Here is a 19,012-nt window from a genome sequence, read left to right as displayed (position 1 = left end):
AGAAAGGTGGATCTATATTCAGGCAACAACCAACAATAAACAGATAAGCATGGATGTAGCTTGCTTATTGCGGTGGTTACTACCCCTAACTAATTAAGCTATTTCACTTAGATGCATTTCCAACACTGCTCTCTACATTAATGGCGGGGGTGGAAGGGAAATAGAATAAAAAAGGTTACTAAGAGCCAAGGGAAACAGATAAGTATGTGAGAGAGGAAAAAAAAAGTGCGAAAGCTTGCTGGGCAGACTGGATGGGCCATTTGGTCTTCTTGTACCGTCATTTCTATGTTTCTATGTTTCTATATGTTTCTGTCTCTCACACACATACATACCAGTCACACCCCCATGACAAGTTTCTGTCTCTCACACACCAATCATCTCCTGACCAGTTTTTCTCTTACACATACACACTCCAGTCATCACCCTGACCAGTCACTTCCATTATCTCTCCTATACACACACACACACACACACACACACACATCACCTCTCTGACCAGTTTCTCTCAATCACACACATGCTCTCTCTCACACACTTTACATAGATGATCTCAATCAAATGCTCTCACTCACAGTTACACATGCACACTCTCAATGACACATACATTCTCTCACTGACAGACAAGCTGGTTGTCTCTCTCTCATTTCCTGCCCCCCCCCCCCCCACGAGCACAAACAGTAGCTGCAGCAACCTCCTCCTCTAGTCCCCGCATGCCAAGAAAGAAGATTCCTATCGGCCACAGGAGGCTAATTCTGCTGTCACTTGTGCCGATTACTGGCTGCTTCTGATTTTGCTCGGGGCTGCCGCTGCTATTTTTTCATGTGGCATGGCTTTCTTCTTCCTGCGCCACCCACTGCACGTCACTTCCTGTTCCAGGCCAGGGGGGCAGGTGTGGGAAGAAGAAAAGGCCCAGCTGCAGTTGCCAGCCTTCACCTACACTGCTGTCGTTCCCATGAAACAGGGGCTGGTGCCGTGGCGAAAATACAAAAGCAGCACTTAAGCAGATGGCTGCTGCTGGTGGCCGCGAGCAACACCTGTCACATGATTGGGGTGACCCGCCCACCGGGGCATGCCCGAAGCCCCCATAGGCCATTCCACCCCTGGTAGAATCTATATGGGTAGAAATCCCATGTGTGTTGGGTAAGAGTATAGTGATAGGAGTATACTACCGTCCACCTGGACCGCTCTCTCTTCAGAGTAAGTTCCATTTACCATCATACATTGTCTTCTGTCCGTCAACCAGTTTGCAATCCAGGCCACCACCTCGGCACTCACTCCTAAGCTTCTCATTTTACTCACAAGCCTCCTGTGCAGGACTGATTCAAAAGCTTTGCTGAAATCCAAGTAGATGACATAGAGCGCTCTTCCTCGATCCAATTTCCTAGTTACCCAATCAAAAACGTCAGTCAGATTTGTCTGACACGACCTTCCCCTGGTGAATCCATGCTGCCTCTGGTCCAGCAATTCTTCTTACTGTAGATAGTTCATTATTCTTTCTTTCAGCAGCAACTCCATTACTTTTCCCACCACTGAGGTGAGGCTAACCGGCCTGTAGTTTCCAGCCTCCTCTCTGCTCCCACTCTTGTGAAGCAGGACCACCACCGCTCTTCTCCAATCACTTTGCACCACTCCCATTTCTAGGGATCTATTGAACAGGTCATGCAGCAGACCTGCCAGCACACCTCGGCACTCCCTCAGTATCCTGGGATGAACATCATCAGGCCCCATGGCTTTATCCACTTTCAGGTTTCCTAGCTCTTCCCATACATTCTCTTCTCTAAACTGAGTTTCATCTATTCCACTCCCCTCCATTTTCTTCTTAGCTAGCAACGGTCCTTCTCCAGGGTCCTCTTTAGTGAACACCAAACTGAAGTTTTTGTTTAATATTTCTGCCATTTCTTCGTCTCTCTCCACACATTGATCGTTTTCACCTTTCAATTTCACTATACCACTTTGGACTTTTCTCCTTACTCTGATGTATCTGAAAAATGTTTTGTCACCTCGCTGTTATGGTTACTTGTGTTTTGGTGGATCCTTGGTGCTATGGAGATGACCACGCCCACAGGGAGGAGCCCTGTGAGGAGCCACAGCACTGGGTTAGACTCGTACTACACAAAACACAAAGTTGTTCTTTATTTAGACAGCTTGAAGAGAGCCACCAGGTGGCAGTAGTGAGGCAGTCCGTAGTTGCAGTCTCAGGAACCTCGGCAGAGGGAGCCCTTCTCTCCTAGATGACGTCAAGAGGTTCCGCAGCAGGTATCTCAGCGAGGAGATACTGTGGATGATATAGACTGAGAGTTAGAGTACTCACTAGGTGTTTGCTGTAGCTGTGCAATTCCACCAGGTATGTTGTAGATGGTACAGGCACCGAGGCAGGGAGAGCAGGCCCTCAAGGAGCGAGTACCTGTTCCCTGTAAGGCACCTGAAAGAAAGCAGAGGGCCTCCAAGGAGCGGGTACCCAGGTTAGCAGTTACCCCAAAGGGCAGAGAGAGAGAGCTTCCTGCGGCAGCACGGAAGCGGCTGAGTAGCATAGACAAGAACGGATTTGAGTCCTTGCTAACTCAATGAGCTAGCAAATTAGTGAAGGTAATATACCCTGATGGCGTGACATCAGTATGAGTATGAGTGGATTTAGCAGTTTGGGATTTTTCTGTATGATGGTGAATAACTGTAAAAAACAGTGAATGGTTGAGAAGTCTGTTAAGATGTTGAATTACGAATATATTTCAGGTGTAAGTCATTGAGTAGGAGTGGTATTAAGTCCCTCTGATACATATAAGACATTGGGTAAAGTTACATAGCTATGCGTTAAGATTGACGAGAATTTCACGTCAGTTCCGGGATTATGTGAGTATGACAAAATGGCTGCCATATTATAACTGCTTTGTAGATAAGAAAGTTTAATGGTGGTTTTTATATGTTTTTGGATTTATATTTTTGATTGTAAATGCGAAATTGATGTTCGGATTGGCAAAATGAAATGCTAGCTTTGAGAATTTCATTGGACTAAGTAGTCATTTGAAAATCGGAGAAAAAATGTTTGGTGTACATATATGCGGTTACTATAAGGGGTAAGAAGATAGATGGTTTAGGGGAAATAGTGGAAGTTTGGGTATATTGCAGTCCAATTAGTTGTTTGTTGTTTCAGAATGAAACCAAGTAATTCATGGTGATGTATGTTCAGGTGAGTCCCTGAGGAAGCCCTTATTGTAAGGGTGAAATGGAGATATCTTTGTTGAACCAGTTTAAGTAAGAAATACCCGGAGAAGGAGCAGGATCAGTATAAGTGAATTATACCCAGAGAATGGAGATCATGGAATAGAAGAGACATTTTGGAAAATAAATTTTAAATAATTTTATATAAGAAAGTATTTTTTGGTGTAAGAAATTTATAGAACAATGAAGATATAAGAGAAGTATTGTTGAATAAAATGTATTTATGATATTGTGAAAAATCAATATGTATGATTACATGTTTTTAATGGTGTGCATGGTGTATGTTTGAGATAGATAGTTTTTAATTGTTTAGACAGGTTGAGTTCTTTGTTGAACAAGTTTTTTGATATAATAAAAGTATGTACAAATTGTTCACATGAAATAGTAGTGTTTCTCTTTATGTGTTGGCGCATTTGAAGAGTAGGGAAACTGAAAATAGTACCCTCTGTATTTTTGATACAGACAGATGTAAGCCATCTTTGACAAAAAGCTTTTTACTGTTCCATACACGGCCCCAGCCCCCAATATATCCAAAACTTTGTTCCTTACACAAGGATTTGAGCCATACATTAAAGTTATTAATATGGCTTAGCCTCTCCTTCCCTTTTCCATGAACAGGTAACACTTCTGAAAAGGCAATAGTCTTCGTCATGTGACTAGTCATCTTCGCTAGAAACGGGAAATCTCTCTTTACTGCTTGGATGGTGTTTCTGGCAAGGTCGTTGGTTCCCAGATGGATGATATTATCAACTTTAGAGTCTTTGCTTTCTTCTTTGATCGCTTTGACTATCTGAATAGCATTTCTGCTGGCCGATGATCCTGGGACGCTTTTAACTGTAGTGTTTCCCTCGAAAAGAGTTCCCAGATTAGTGCCTCTGATGACAGAGTCACCCAGCACAATGAGCTTTTTCCTATGGTTACTGATTGCATTATGGAATTTCTATATGCATTGGGTTCCATCTTTCTTTTCAGATAACACTTCAATCTCTTTCACAAGAACTTCTTCATTACCTAATACAGAGAAGGCGTTTTGTACTTGTGTCACTTGAAACAACGAGTGTCTCCGCATCACAGGTCTAATTCTACCAGAGCCCACTGTAATCCCATTGTTTTTTGGGTTCCTTAATGCCCTATGGGCCAGATCTTAAAAAATACGCATGGGCGTAGATTTGTTCACACAACCTGGTGTGAAAAAATCTATGCCCGATTTTATAACATGCGCACACAGCCACGCGCATGTTATAAAATCCGGGGTCGGCACGCGCAAGGGGGTGCACACTTGTGCACCTTGCGCGCGCCGAGCCCATGGGGAGTCCGATGGCTTTTCCCGTTCCCTCCAAGGCCGCTCCGAAATCGGAGCGGCCTTGGAGGGAACTTTTTTTGCGATCCCCCCTACCTTTTGTTTCCGAAGTTACGCCTGCCCAAGGCAGGCATAACTTGCCCGCACCAGCTCAACATCCCCGGCACAGGCCGCTGTGCCGGAGGATTTGGGATCGCCCCCGGATCGCTGCCATGCCCCGGACCCGCCCCTGGAGTGCCCCTGAACCACCACCCCGCCCCCAGCCCCGCCCCCGGACCGCCCATTTTTGAAAGCCCCGGGACATACGCGCGTCCCGGGGCTTGTGCGCTCAACCGAGCCTATGCAAAATAGGCTTGGCGCACGCAGGCGCAGATTTTCTTGGGTTACACGCATAGCCTTTGAAAATCTGCCCCATGTGAGTTGGGGGGTAGACATGTGGGCTGCACAGTTGTGAAGAACAGGTGTCTGTGGGTCACAGGTCTTATCCTATCTGAGCCCACTGTAAACACCTTTTTCCTTGACTTTTGGTTTTTCTGTGGAAATGGGGAATTAATTCCTGAATACTGTAAGGTGGGTGAAACTTTCTTTATTGCAGCTAATTCAACTCCTTTTTCAAGGTAGAGTTCTGAACAAATGGGGCAAGCCCTAAGTTTCCAGATGAATTCCCTCAGAGTAAAGGTTCCACAATATTGTCATTGGATAGTCCTCCTTTTGGTAAATTTATTTGATGGATAACACCTAAGGAATTATAAAATTTCCAATTTATCTTGTTGCCAATTATGTATTCAGGCAGCCTATATCAGAAAAACAAACCCAGGGGAGGGTGGGAGGGAGTTAAACAGTTAACACTTGGCCAGGGCTGTTCACTGGACCCTGTATCTGCTATTGATTTTCAACAGACCGTCTCCCAGATTTGGCTAGCTAAGTTAAGCTTTTTCCTTATCTCTCTCCAAGAATCAGTAGTTAGAGCTGTTTCCTTGAAGTTCAAACCAGACTGAGGACTGATTACCCCCTGCAGTGCACTATGAGTCAGCTGCCCAAAGCTAGATAGCCCACTCCCTTTTTGGTTGGGTTAATCAAACACACAGCAATTTAATGCAGCAATATCAATATCTAGAAAAATATAGAGATACGGTTAGCACTACACAAAAAAACAGAAAAATATAACAAAGAAGCCCTCTAAAATAAGGAAACATTAAACTTATTCCTTAGCTCTCCCCAAGAATCAGTAGTTAGAGCTGTCTCCTTGACCTTTCTTAATAAGTTATAGCCCAGGATGGCTATATCCCAGTCATGTGACTCTGTGAACCATGTCTCTGAAACAGCAATTATGTCCAAGTCCACTTCTACCATTAGAGCCTGCAGGTCTGGGATGTTATTGCCCAGCATAATAAATAATAACACCCTCTGCTCCCCCGAAGTTGTCCCCAAAGGAGCACCCCAAAATGTTGACCCCCTTTGTTTCATTCATATGGTGGTGACCCACCGCCAATGACAGACTTCTGCTTATAGTCCATTGTGGATGACATCATGTGAGAGGGCGGAATGAACAGCTAAGTCTGGTCTGGAGAACTCATGAGCAAAAGGCATGCAGGAGGTCATAGTTGCCATGGGCACCTAGAAGAAAAAGTCTCATCACCTCCTGCAACTCCAGCAATGGTAGGAAGGCAATGGTTCTATCTCTTGGCAGAGGACCTCTGTTTATAATCAGTGCTTCATATTATGATCTATTCCTCCATTGTAAAATTGGAAATATTTCACAAAAATGTACTGTAACTTCTGAATTTAAACTTCACATTGCTTTAGTGGTTAATTTAAAACTTTTTTTATACAAATATACCTGAAATAAATAAATGTGTCTTTGTTACATATGGCCTGTGAAATATAAGTCATGGCAAATCGAATCTGATGTAATAAGTGCTGCAGTTAGTATGGAAAAATATTTATCACATTTTAAGTACAGGGGTAATTTTCAAAGGGATTTTCCACAAGAAAATAGGTGTTTACCCACAGAAAAGGCCCCTTTGAAAATTGCCACATCTTCCTGCCCCTATGGGGAAAAGTATATGTGTTGTCAAGAGCGCATGTAATTTTCCCTGTGGGGAAAAGTGGTGGTGCTGGGAGAGGGCTGGGGCCACCAGAAAAATTAAATACAGGGATTTAATGTTATTATCCCCACATCTGCTTTGCACTTCTTTACCCCACTTAGTTTGCACCCATACAGTACAAAAGTTAAAGTCTCCTTACAGAACTGGCCTACCATGATTTTCCAAGGAAATTCCGCAAAGAGTTTCCCTTTGAAAACTGGTTTACAGGCCAGTAAGTGCAACATACTTGAGGATGAAAAAATTGGTTTAGTCGTGTTTATTTGCATGATAAAAACAGCAAGGTCATATTTTGTTGGTTTTCATGATGTGGTACTAACATCTGATTGAGAGTTCTTGGCCATCAGAGACATTTACCAAGATCACTGTGAAGAAATAGCTTTTTAGATCATGGTTATATGATACACCATATAAATATATGTGTGAGGACATATATTTATATGGTGACAAAATGTAAGTGTCTAGCTCTGCTTTTCAGTTCTAGTTGCACAATTAAACCACCAAAATTTAGGCAATGCAGTGGCAGGTCTAAATCAAGCCATCCAGATTTTGGATGGCTAGATTTAAATTAATTTTCAGCTGCAAACCTAATGGCCAAATCTTGACTGAAAATGTGCTTAACTTAGCTAGCCAGAATCTGGCTGTATAGTGTATATACTTGGATTAATTGCAGATTGTTTTCATTATTTTTAGGCCCTGCTTAGATCATCTCTTTCTCATCCTAGAGATGATTGTGACTATGCACTATATGAAATAGATGAAGAATGTGAAGTAAGAGAACTTATTCCTGGTATAGATCTGTTTTCTGATCGGTACAGAGCTGATGTCTCTACAGTTGTTGCAAGTCTGAATTTCATCATACTGGAGCTTCATGGTGCTGGGCATAACCTATTGGTAAGTTACTGTTTAAAGACATGCATAGCATATTCAGAAGAAAATATAAAAACGGCTTGGGTATCAGCTTCAAAAATAAAGTTAGTTAGTGACTCAAAATGCCATAAAAAGTCCTACAGACAACAGAAATGGGCAGTTCCTAAATGCCAATTTTCAAAAACATTTAAATGCATAAAATCAGGTTTTATGTGTTTAAATGGCCTTTCGAAAAATCTGCTAGGGGTGTTCTACAGGTAAAAATATGTGTAAAAAATGATTTTGCATGTATATTTACCCACACCTACAAGAGGCATTCTGAGGAGTGGAGTTGGGATGGGGAGGATAACCAATGGGACAGTGCTATTCCGGGGTACAAATTATATCGCAATCACAGAGAGGAACACCCGGGAGGCAGTGTGGCGCTTTATGTCCGGGATGGCATAGAGTTCAACAGGATAAACATCCTGCATGAGACTAAATGCAAAATTGAATCTTTATGGGTAGAAATCCCTTGTGTGTCGGGGAAGACTATAGTGATAGGAGTATACTACCGTCCACCTGGTCAAGATGGTGAGACGAACAGTGAAATGCTATGAGAAATTAGGGAAGCTAACCAAATTGGTAGTGCGGTAATAATGGGAGACTTCAATTACCCCAATGGGTAAATGTATCATCGGGACACTCTAGAGAGATAACATTCCTGGATGGAATAAATGATAGCTTTATGGAACAATTGGTTCAGGAACCGACGAGAGAGGGAGCAATTTTAGATCTAATTCTCAGTGGAGCACAGGAGTTGGTGAGAGAGGTAACGGTGGTGGGGCCGCTTGGCAATAGTGATCATAATATGATCAAATTTGATTTAATGACTGGAAAAGGAACAGTGTGCAAATCCAATGCTCTCGTGCTAAACTTTCAAAAGGGAAACTTTGATAAAATGAGAAAAATTGTTAGAAAAAAACTGAAAGGAGCAGATACAAAAGTAAAAAATGTGCAAGAGGCTTGGTCATTGTTAAAAAAAAAAATACCATTCTAGAAGCACAGTCCAGATGTATTCCACACATTAAGAAAGGCAAAATGATTACCAGCATGGTTAAAAGGGGAGGTGAAAGAAGCTATTTTAGCCAAAAGATCTTCATTCAAAAATTGGAAGAAGGATCCAACAGAAGAAAATAGGATAATGCATAAACGTTGGCAAGTTAAATGTAAGACATTGATAAGACAAGCTAAGAGAGAATTTGAAAAGAAGTAGGCCGTAGAGGCAAGAACTCACAGTAAAAACTTTTAAAAATATATCCGAAGCAGAAAGCATGTGGGAGTCAGTTGGACCGTTAGATGATCGAGGGGTTAAAGGGGCACTTAGAGAAGATAAGGCCATCGTGGAAAGATTAAATGATTTCTTTGCTTCAGTGTTTACTGAAGAGGATGTTGGGGAGGTACCCGTACTGGAGAAGGTTTTCATGGGTAATAATTCAGAGGGACTGAATCAAATCACGGTGAACCTAGAAGATGTGGTAGACCTGATTGACCAAACTGAAGAGTAGTAAATCACCTGGACTGGATGGTATACACCCCAGAGTTCTGAAGGAACTAAAAAATTACATTTCAGACCTATTAGTAAATATTTGTAACCTATCATTAAAATCATCCATTGTACCTGAAGACTGGAGGATAGCTAATGTAACCCCAATATTTCAAAAGGGCTCCAGGGGCGATCCGGGAAACTACAGACTGGTTAGCCTGACTTCAGTGCCAGGAAAAATAGTGGAAAGTGTTCTAAACATCAAAATCACAGAACATATAGAAAGACATGGTTTAATGGAACAAAGTCAGCATGGCTTTACCCAAGGCAAGTCTTGCCTCACAAATCTGCTTCACTTTTTTAAAGGAGTTAATAAACATGTGGATAAAGGTGAACAGGTAGATGTAGTATACTTGGATTTTCAGAAGGCATTTGACAAAGTTCCTCATGAGAGGCTTCTAGGAAAAGTAAAAAGTCATGGGATAGGTGGCGATGTCCTTTCGTGGATTGCAAACTGGTTAAAAGACAGGAAACAGAGAGTAGGATTAAATGGACAATTTTCTCAGTGGAAGGGAGTGGGCAGTGGAGTGCCTCAGGGATCTGTATTGGGACCCTTACTTTCCAATATATTTATAAATGATCTGAAAAGAAATACGACGAGTGAGATAATCAAATTTGCAGATGATACAAAATTGTTCAGAGTAGTTAAATCACAAGCAGATTGTGATAAATTGCAGGAAGACCTTGTGAGACTGGAAAATTGGGCATCAAAATGGCAGATTAGATTTAATGTGGATAAGTGCAAGGTGATGCATATAGGGAAAAATAACCCATGCTATAGTTACACAATGTTAGGTTCCATATTAGGTGCTACAACCCAAGAAAGAGATCTAGACTTCATAGTGGATAACACATTGAAATCGTCGGTTCAGTGTGCTGCAGCAGTCAAAAAAGCAAACAGAATGTTGGGAATTATTAGAAAGGGAATGGTGAATAAAACTGAAAATGTCATAATGCCTCTCTATCGCTCCATGGTGAGACCGCACCTTGAATACTGTGTACAGTTCTGGTCGCCGCATCTCAAAAAAGATATAATTGTGATGGAGAAGGTACAGAGAAGGGCTACCAAAATGATAAGGGGAATGGAACAACTCCCCTATGAGGAAAGACTAAAGAGGTTAGGACTTTTCAGCTTGGAGAAGAGACGACTGAGGGGGGATATGATAGAGGTGTTTAAAATCATGAGAGGTCTAGAACGGGTAGATGTGAATCGGTTATTTACTCTTTCGGATAGTAGAAAGACTAGGGGGCACTCCATGAAGTTAGCATGGGGCACATTTAAAACTAATCGGAGAAAGTTCTTTTTTACTCAACGCACAATTAAACTCTGGAATTTGTTGCCAGAGAATGTGGTTAGTGCAGTTAGTATAGCTGTGTTTAAAAAAGGATTGGATAAGTTCTAGGAGGAGAAGTCCATTACTTGCTATTAAGTTCACTTAGAGAATAGCCACTGCCATTAGCAATGGTTACATGGAATAGACTTAGTTTTTGGGTACTTGCCAGGTTCTTATGGCCTGGATTGGCCACTGTTGGAAACAGGATGCTGGGCTTGATGGACCCTTGGTCTGACCCAGTATGGCATTTTCTTATGATCTTATGTTCTTATGAATGCGGGCAGGATAGACCATGGAAACTTTCAAGCCCATAGCATAGAGTTTGGCACAATATGGAGCCATGGAGCGTCTCTGAGCAGACAGAGTGGCAGAGAAATCAGAAAATACCAGGATTTTTTTATTTTCATAAACAAGAGCTTTCCCCGCTCTTAGGGCCCTCATTATCTTTCCTTTGTGGATGAAATTTAATATTTTGGCGATCACAGCTCTCGGCCTGTCAGTATTGCTGCTCCGTTTAGGCCCCAAATGGTGTGCACGCTCAATTCGCAAGGGACCTTGTGTTAGGGGCAAAGACAACTCACGTGAAATCCAGGTTTCCAGGAAGAGTGCCAGCTCTTGCTCAGACAAGGATTCAGACAGCCCTTTAAAGCGAAGACTGGAACGGCGGGACCTATTTTCTAAGTCCTCCAGCCATTCCTCATGTTTAGCTAGCTGTCCCTTTAAGGCTGTGATTGCTGTCTAGTGGTCTCGGCAGCCATCTTGAGTTTCAGAAACTCATGTTCCAACTCATAGACACGCACCTTGAAACTTGCCAGGGAGGAGGTGAGTTCAGTGAGTGTAGCTGTTAATTTCTGCAAGTCCATGCGACGTGCCTCTTGCACTGCCGCTTTGATGTCCTCTAGCACAGCCAGGGGCTGACAGTCAGGAGCCCCGGGTTCGTCCTCCAGTCCTGGGTCGGCAGGCCGCATTTTTTCTCTCTCTTTGTCCCGCTTGGTGAGGCGCATCACCATCGCTGTTTCTCACTCCGGGCTGCAGAGCAAGCTTTGCAAGGCGAATTATTTATTTTCTGAGGTGGTGGTGAGCCTCAAATTGGCCGCGAATGGGGCCCTAATGGGGGAGAGGAGCGGAGAGGTGCAGGAACATCATCAGCACATCACGTGATCTCCTTGTGAGATAGATTTTAAAAGCCCGCGACGTGCATAAATTAGGGGATGCGTGCACAAGTCAGGCTTGTGTGCGCTGATCAAATTTTAAAAGTGGCCCAGATGTGCGTGTATCTCCTGCACATCTCAGACAATTTTAAAAAGGGGTGTGGTGTGGGTGAAGCATGGGTGTTTTGGGGCATGGTCAAGAGATGTGAGCATAAATACTTATGCGCCCCGGTGCGTGCCCAGGTCCTCTGCTGCTTAACTTTACTTTTGCTATGGAGGAGGTGTAACTGTAAAAAACCAAAAAACAGGCATTTCGGAAGCATTTAGAGGGTCTGGGGCAACTGGGGGGACTGCAGGCTATTAAACCAGGAAGGTTCTAGAACCTAGCTCTACCCTGTGTGAACTGATGAAACTGGTCATGGCATGGACGTGCACCAGTTTTAAAATACCCTGACTTATGCGGTAAAAACCCTATATACATGCCCAGGCATGGGCATACTTAAAATTGTGTGCACATGTGCACCACTCAGGCTATTTTATAACATGTGTTCAAGTTATAAAATGGCCACGTATCTGAGTACATGCCGGCATACACATGCCAAAGTGCGCATACGTGCCGGTTTGAAAGCAACCATCCCTGTTTGTAAATGTATGCACATACAAATGAACTTTCTTAAGAGTTACGTGCATAAATGTAACATATTTTGGGCTTGATTTTAAAAACCATTTACACACTTAAAATTGGGTTTTTGTGTAAATGCACTTTACCTGTGTAAGGGGGCTTTTGAAAATTGCTACAATATTTGCCATTGAATTGTCTATAGTTCATACATGTGAAGTGTGTTTTACACATGTAAATGGTTTACACCCCTATCAACAGGAGGATGAGTCCACAGGTTTGCTCTCAGATCCTTCACTTGAGCCATCTCTATCAGAAGATTTAACCTACCTCATCTTCCTCCAAAAATGTTCCATTTAAATTAGAAGAAGAAATAGAGCCAAAGGAGCATATCTTTGGTCTCCTAAAATACATACAAACCATCCAATAGAGTTCTGTGGGAAGTAGAAACCAGAATATGGAAGACTTCTCTCTCTACCCCACCAATTGAAAGGTTTAGTCCTATCCAGTGCATAAGAAAGTACAACTGTCTCACAAATTCATGGTTGTGGATTTGACATTAAAGAAAGCAAAAGATTCCGGAAAGAATTTGAAATGAATAGATAACACAAGCAAGAAAGTCTTTTGAACAGCCATGCTTCAGTTTAGGAATACAGTCCACCAGTTTCAAATGGTCTAATATCTATACTATAAACTTCAGAACATAAGGGATGTCTCTTCTCAACTCCTCTTGGACATACTAGGGCAATTTACACCTCATCTAAATTAAGTAGAGGAAAGTACCTAATATCTTATCAGATCTTCATATGATATTTATGATACTGCTGTAAGGTCTTTGGCCATAGCCATATGTGTTAGTACCTGGAGCGTGGACCCTTGTTCTGAGGTAGAGTCGGTACTGCCGTCAAGGGGCGAACTCCTCGTCGGTCTCTACCGTCAGATGGCGAGGCCTGTTGCAGATGTAGATCGGACTTCACCCTGGAAGAACGTGGTCCCCCCAGGAGGAGCCTGTAGGGACACGGCCGCTGGGACTTAGGCGACTCCCTGAAGATAGAAGATGGTCTGGATGCAGGTGCCTCCTGCAGGTCGTGGGTTCCAGATGGCTGGCGCCTCCAGCAGGTCATAAGTATCTCTTAAAGAGAAGTTGAAGAAAGTCCAGAAGTCGTCCAAGACTCAGAGTCCAACAAGCGGTCCATGGGTCGAAGTCCAAAGCGCGGTCCAAAGCCAGTCCAGGGGTCGAAGTCCAAAGCGAGATCCGAAGCCGGTCCAGGGGTCGAAGTCCAAAGCGAGATCTGAAGCCGGTCCAGGGGTCGAAGTCCAAAAGCAGCAATCCAACGAGGAGGGCAGAGCAGAAGCGGGACGAAGAATCAGGATACCAGGAACACAGGAACCAAGCAAGACCTCAATACTAAGGCAAGATCTGAGGAGCAGACCTTGCCTTAAATACCAAATCGCTAGGAAGTGCTGCAAAAGGGAGCCACAACACTTCCTGTCGTGGCCCCTTTAAATGCTGTCTTCAGCCACGCGCGCGGCCCTAGTGGAGAGGAGAAGGGGGCGGAGCCACAGCAGGAGTCGGAGGCCTGCAGCCAGCCGCACAGCGGCCCGGGCCGCGCGGAGAGCGTCTTCTGAGGCTCCCTGACCCAGTGGGAGCCTCTATGGAGCCCCGACGCTGCGGGTGAGTGTCCGGTCCCGGCCGCGGACCGCCGCAGCCGGCGGCCATGACAGTCGGCCCTGGTCGTGGACTGCTGCGGCCGGCGGCCATAACAATATGGACCAGAAGACTCATTCAGCTAATAATGTCTGGTCTCAGAGAAGACATGCAAGACAAACTGGTGGGTGTATCTTGTACTAGGGTAACTTGTTTTGAGATAAAGTTAAAGTGATGGGGGTTGACTTAATAAAAGATCTCTGTTCAACCCTACAAGCACTGACAGTGACTACCTCTGACCAGTAACCCCTTCAAAGGAGGTACCAGCCACAGTCTTTTATTATTCTTGCAGGGAATACCAGGTATACCTTTATTAGAGGATATGCCCACAGATTGTGAAACAGCAGCAACAAAGCAAACCATATACAGGGGAAAGGCTCAAAAAAATCTAATCAACAAGCTTTATAAAAACCTGGCCCTAATTTTTAACTACAGTCCCTCGCACGACTTCAGCAATGTCTTCCAATGGGGGGAAGATTATGATCTTTTCTGTCCCCAGTGGTCCAAGATTACCATGGATTATTGAGTATTGAAAATTATTTATCAAGGGTATCGTCTGAATTTTCAAGACCTACCCCTCAACACTCTGTCATTCAGTTCTGCTTCTACAGCTTCAAATTCTACAACTGGAGTTAGCATTATTACTAGCAGCCAATGCTTTAAAACCAGTCCCAAATCTAGAAAAGGAGAAGGGATTTTATTCCAAATACTTTCTAATTCCAAAGAAGTCAGGAAGTCTGTGGCCTATTCTGAGCTTAAGAGGTCTAAAAAAGCATCTCAAAAGAGAGAGGTTCAAAATGAACTCTAGAAACAATTGTCCCATACTTGGAGATCAAAGATTGACTAACTACCTTGGATCTCAAAGATGTTTGCACACACATTTCATAAACATAAGAATAGGGATGTGAATCATTTTTGAACGATTAAAATTATCGTCAGATAATTTTAAAATCGTCCAAAATCGTCCAAAATCGTCCAAATGCCCCCGATTTATCTTCAGGGGCATTTGTATTGTATCGTTAAATAGGGCGCGGGAAAACCGGCACACCAAAAAAATCCTAAAACCCACCCCAAACCTTTAAAACAAATCCCCCACCCTCCCGAACCCCCCCAAAATGTTTTAAATTACCTGGGGTCCAGTGGGGGGGTCCCGGCGCGATCTCCCTCTCTCTGGCCACGACTGCGTTAAGAGAAATGGCGCCAGTGGCCCTTTGCCCTTATCATGTGACAGGGCAAAGGTAGCACCGGCGCCATTTTGGTTCCTGGCTCCGGATGTCACGCGTGCAGGAGATTGCTCCCGGACCCCCGCTGGACCCCCAGGGACTTTTGGCCAGCTTGGGGGGGCCTCCTGACCCCCACAAGACTTGCCAAAAGTCCAGCGGGGGTCCGGGAGCGACCTCCTGCACGCGGGCCGTATTGCCAATCTTCAAAATGGCGCCGGCGCTACCTTTGCCCTCACTATGTCATACGGGCGCGGTCGGCAAAGGTAGCGCCTGCGCCATTTTGAAGATTAGCAATACGGCCCGCGTGCAGGAGGTCGCTCCCGGACCCCCGCTGGACTTTTGGCAAGTCTTGTGGGGGTCAGGAGCCCCCCCCAAGCTGGCCAAAAGTCCCTGGGGGTCCAGCGGGGATCTGGGAGCAATCTCCTGCACACGTGACGTCGGGAGCCAGGAACCAAAATGGCGCCGGCGCTACCTTTGCCCTGTCACATGATAAGGGCAAAGGGCCACCGGCACCATTTCTCTTAACGCAGTCGTGGCCAGAGAGAGGGAGATCGCGCCGGGACCCCCCCACTGGATCCCAGGTAATTTAAAACATTTTGGGGAGGTTCGGGAGGGTGGGGGATTTGTTTTAAAGGTTCGGGGTGGGTTTTAGGGTTTTTTTGGTGTGCCAGTTTTCCCGCCCTCCCCCGATTTACGATTTTTAACGATTTTTTTTTTTAAAAAACACGACGATCAGATTTCCCTCCCCCCCAGCCAAAATCGATCGTTAAGTCGATCGATCACACGATTCACACCCTTACATAAGAACATAAGATATGACATTCTGAGTCAGACCAAGGGTCAGTCAAGCCCAGTATCCTGTCTCCAACAGTAGCCAATCTAAGTCACAAGCACCTGGCAAGTACTCAAACACTAAGTAGATCCCATGCTGCTAATGCTGGCAACAAGCAGTGGCTATTCCCAATTAATTAACAGCAGTTTATGAACTTCTCCTCCAAAAATTTATCCAAACCTTTTTTAAACCTAGCTACACTAGCTGCCTTAACCAAATCCTCTGGCAAGTCACATCAACCACAGGAAATATCTGTGTTTCATTGTGGAAGAGCAACATTTTCAATATTAAGTTTGTCCCTTCAGGCTAGCAGCATCTCCAAGAATATTCACCAAGTGCCTGGCAATAGTGACTGCCTATGTGAGGAAGAGCAATGTTTTGGTTTTTCTCTATTTAGATGATTGGCTAATATTCAGCAGATCCATTTCCATCCTGCTTTGAAGCCTCTATTTGCTCAGGTTCATTGTCAACTTCCAGAAGTCCACTTTCTCTCCAACTCGCCAACTGAAATTTATAGGAGCATAACTAAACACCATGAAGGGGAACACTATAAATCAGAATATCTCTTTGAAACCCTGATGAAATAGATACACTTTCAATAATTTGCAGAACCAAGCAAAAGACACTCAACCTTCAGATCATAAGAACATAAGAAAATGCCATACTGGGTCAGACCAAGGGTCCATCAAGCCCAGCATCCTGTTTCCAACAGTGGCCAATCCAGGCCATAAGAACCTGGCAAGTACCAGGCAAGTATCTGGCAGCTTATTCCATAAACAGGATCCAACAACAGAAAACAGTCTCTCTTATGACTCCACCAGATGGACTTGCTTCACAGATGGCATAGTCAGAAGCCCCCATATCTAAATGTAATTAAACTTTCTTGTTATTCCATAGCCATTATTTGTGTTTTTTATAGTTCATCTTATTCAAGGTATGTAATCTTTCACAACTTTATATATGCCTGTGGGAGCCACAAGTTGCATTTTATAGGTTCCGTTTTCTGAGCCATTTTAGAATTGAAATAAATAACAAATTGAAGCAGGGTCAAAAATGAATAAAGGAAAACAGTGCTTTCTACTGTGACTAAATATTCACTTTCTAAATTCTCACATGCAAGTAAACCCAAACAACAAAATCACTCTTTCTATCTCAATCATCACTGACCATGATATGATCCTGGTATTAAAGACCATGCAGTTTAATAACTGACCTTTTCAAATTTACTGTCTCACTTTTTCCTGTTTGCAGATTCTGCCATTGTTCACGCTGTACCAGTACTTTGTATCTAAAGTTTGCCATGAACCTATTAAATCCATTGAAGGAAGAATCCTTAAGGTAATTAAGATATTTAGGAGGTAATATTCAGTATATCAACCAATGGACAAGTTATCCGGCTAAAGTTAGCTGGATAACTTGTCCTGGATATTCTGTGGGATAAATATCCCAGTGAATATCCCCGATTAAAGTTATCGGCTAAGTTTAGCTGGATAACTTTAAACATAACCGGCTATTTTCAAAAGACTGGAGCTGGTTAAATGTTTTAAAACAAAACCAAAAAAAGCAAAAACAGTTCAAGGACCTACAAGCCCTAACCAGCCCCCTTCCTCCCTCCCACCTGAGCTCCAGAGGCTCAGCCCTGCTCCACCAAGTCTGCTGCCTTCTCTCCAAAGCACCCTGCATTGGATTAGTAACAAAATATAGGGGTGGGAAGGGGGTCAGTGCTGATCTTTCCCTCTCCCATTGTTTTTTTTTCCCGAAAATCTGTATCTCTAGGCCCACCCTCTTTTCCCCCACCCAAACCCTTACTTCCACCCTCCTGTACCTTAAATTTTTGTTTATCTTCAGCCTCCAACCGTGCTGCGGGAAAAAACAGATGCTCATAAATTGAGCGTCCGTTTTGGTAACCTGCACACAAAGGACACTTAATACTAATTTATTCATTGCTTCACTTACTGCCGATTGGTCCATTCCCTGTCACATGTCAGTGAAAGGACCAATGCCCTTTCAAAAGGCTGTCTTAAAAGGGGATTGATCCTTTCATTGACACTTGTCAGTGAAAAGGACCAATTGGAAACAGCCCTGCCGAGAGGTGGGGAATGAGCTCTGGCCAGGCTGCTGTGGACACAAAGCCACTTCTCCTGGGCACCCGATGCAGAGCGCTAGGGATGCACAAATTATCCATTGCGTGTTCCTTTTAGCACAGCAGCTCATTTGCATATTGCAACGAGTGCCCAGGAGAGGTGCATGTGCACGAGTTCAAAAAATGTGCATCCACCTTGGACGCATGTTTTTTTTATGCGCATGATATTGCATCGGCCTGCTGGTGTTTTTAAGTAGCTACGATTGGGGGGGGGGGGGGAGGGAGAGAGGAGGGGAGCTAGTTAGATCCTGTAGGCCTGTGTTTTTTTTCAATAGGATCTCCACTTAACCGGATATCGTTTGAAGATATCCGATTAAGTGGCAGGTTATCCAGTCAGATAAGGCTGGATAACTTTAAACCTGCTATGAAGCAGGTTTAAATTGATCTTGATATAGTTCAAAATCAGCTAAGTTAGCCAAATAACTAAACCCCTCCCACAAATGCCCCTGGAACAACTCTTTTTTATCTGGCTAAATTATAGCCAGATAATGATTTATCTGTCTATAATTTAGCCACATAAGTGGCTGAATATGGTAACACTTGCTATTTAAATGGATAACTTAGCTTTTGAATATTGAACTATGGCTTTTAATATTGATCTATAAGGGTTTAGATAAGAATTTTTTAAGAACATTTTCTTGCAGTATATTTTATGAGGCTGATATTCAGTGCTACCTACCTAGTTTATAAAATACTAGGATAAAACTCCCTGCATCCACTTATGCACACAAAAGCAGTTCTGCGAATAGGTTGAAAGTTAGGCTTCCTGATTGTAAAACCTCTTGGAATAGGGAAAAACCTACAGTACCTGAATTTAATCTGCTTTGAAATATCGTGAAAGATAGAATAAAAAATAAGAGGTAGTTACATGCATAAAAGCATATACGCACATAAGTGGCTTCTTCTCGTACACATGCTATTTTATA

General features: G+C 43.5%; 1 protein-coding gene across 1 annotated transcript in view; it reads left to right on the top strand.

Annotated features, from left to right (window-relative positions):
• CFAP54 (cilia and flagella associated protein 54) overlaps nucleotides 1-19,012 on the top strand; it is a 1,106,494-nt gene that overhangs the window by 703,075 nt on the left and 384,407 nt on the right. The window contains exons 45-46 of the mRNA XM_029597529.1: nucleotides 7,315-7,515; nucleotides 17,195-17,281. Coding sequence (XP_029453389.1) covers nucleotides 7,315-7,515; nucleotides 17,195-17,281 — 288 coding nt within the window. The remainder of the gene's footprint in view (nucleotides 1-7,314; nucleotides 7,516-17,194; nucleotides 17,282-19,012) is intronic.

Source organism: Rhinatrema bivittatum, chromosome 4 (assembly GCF_901001135.1).
Source record: "Rhinatrema bivittatum chromosome 4, aRhiBiv1.1, whole genome shotgun sequence".
Classification (NCBI taxonomy): Eukaryota; Metazoa; Chordata; class Amphibia; order Gymnophiona; family Rhinatrematidae; genus Rhinatrema; species Rhinatrema bivittatum.
Note: the sequence above shows the minus strand (reverse complement) of the source record. Positions and strands in the feature narration are given on the sequence as shown.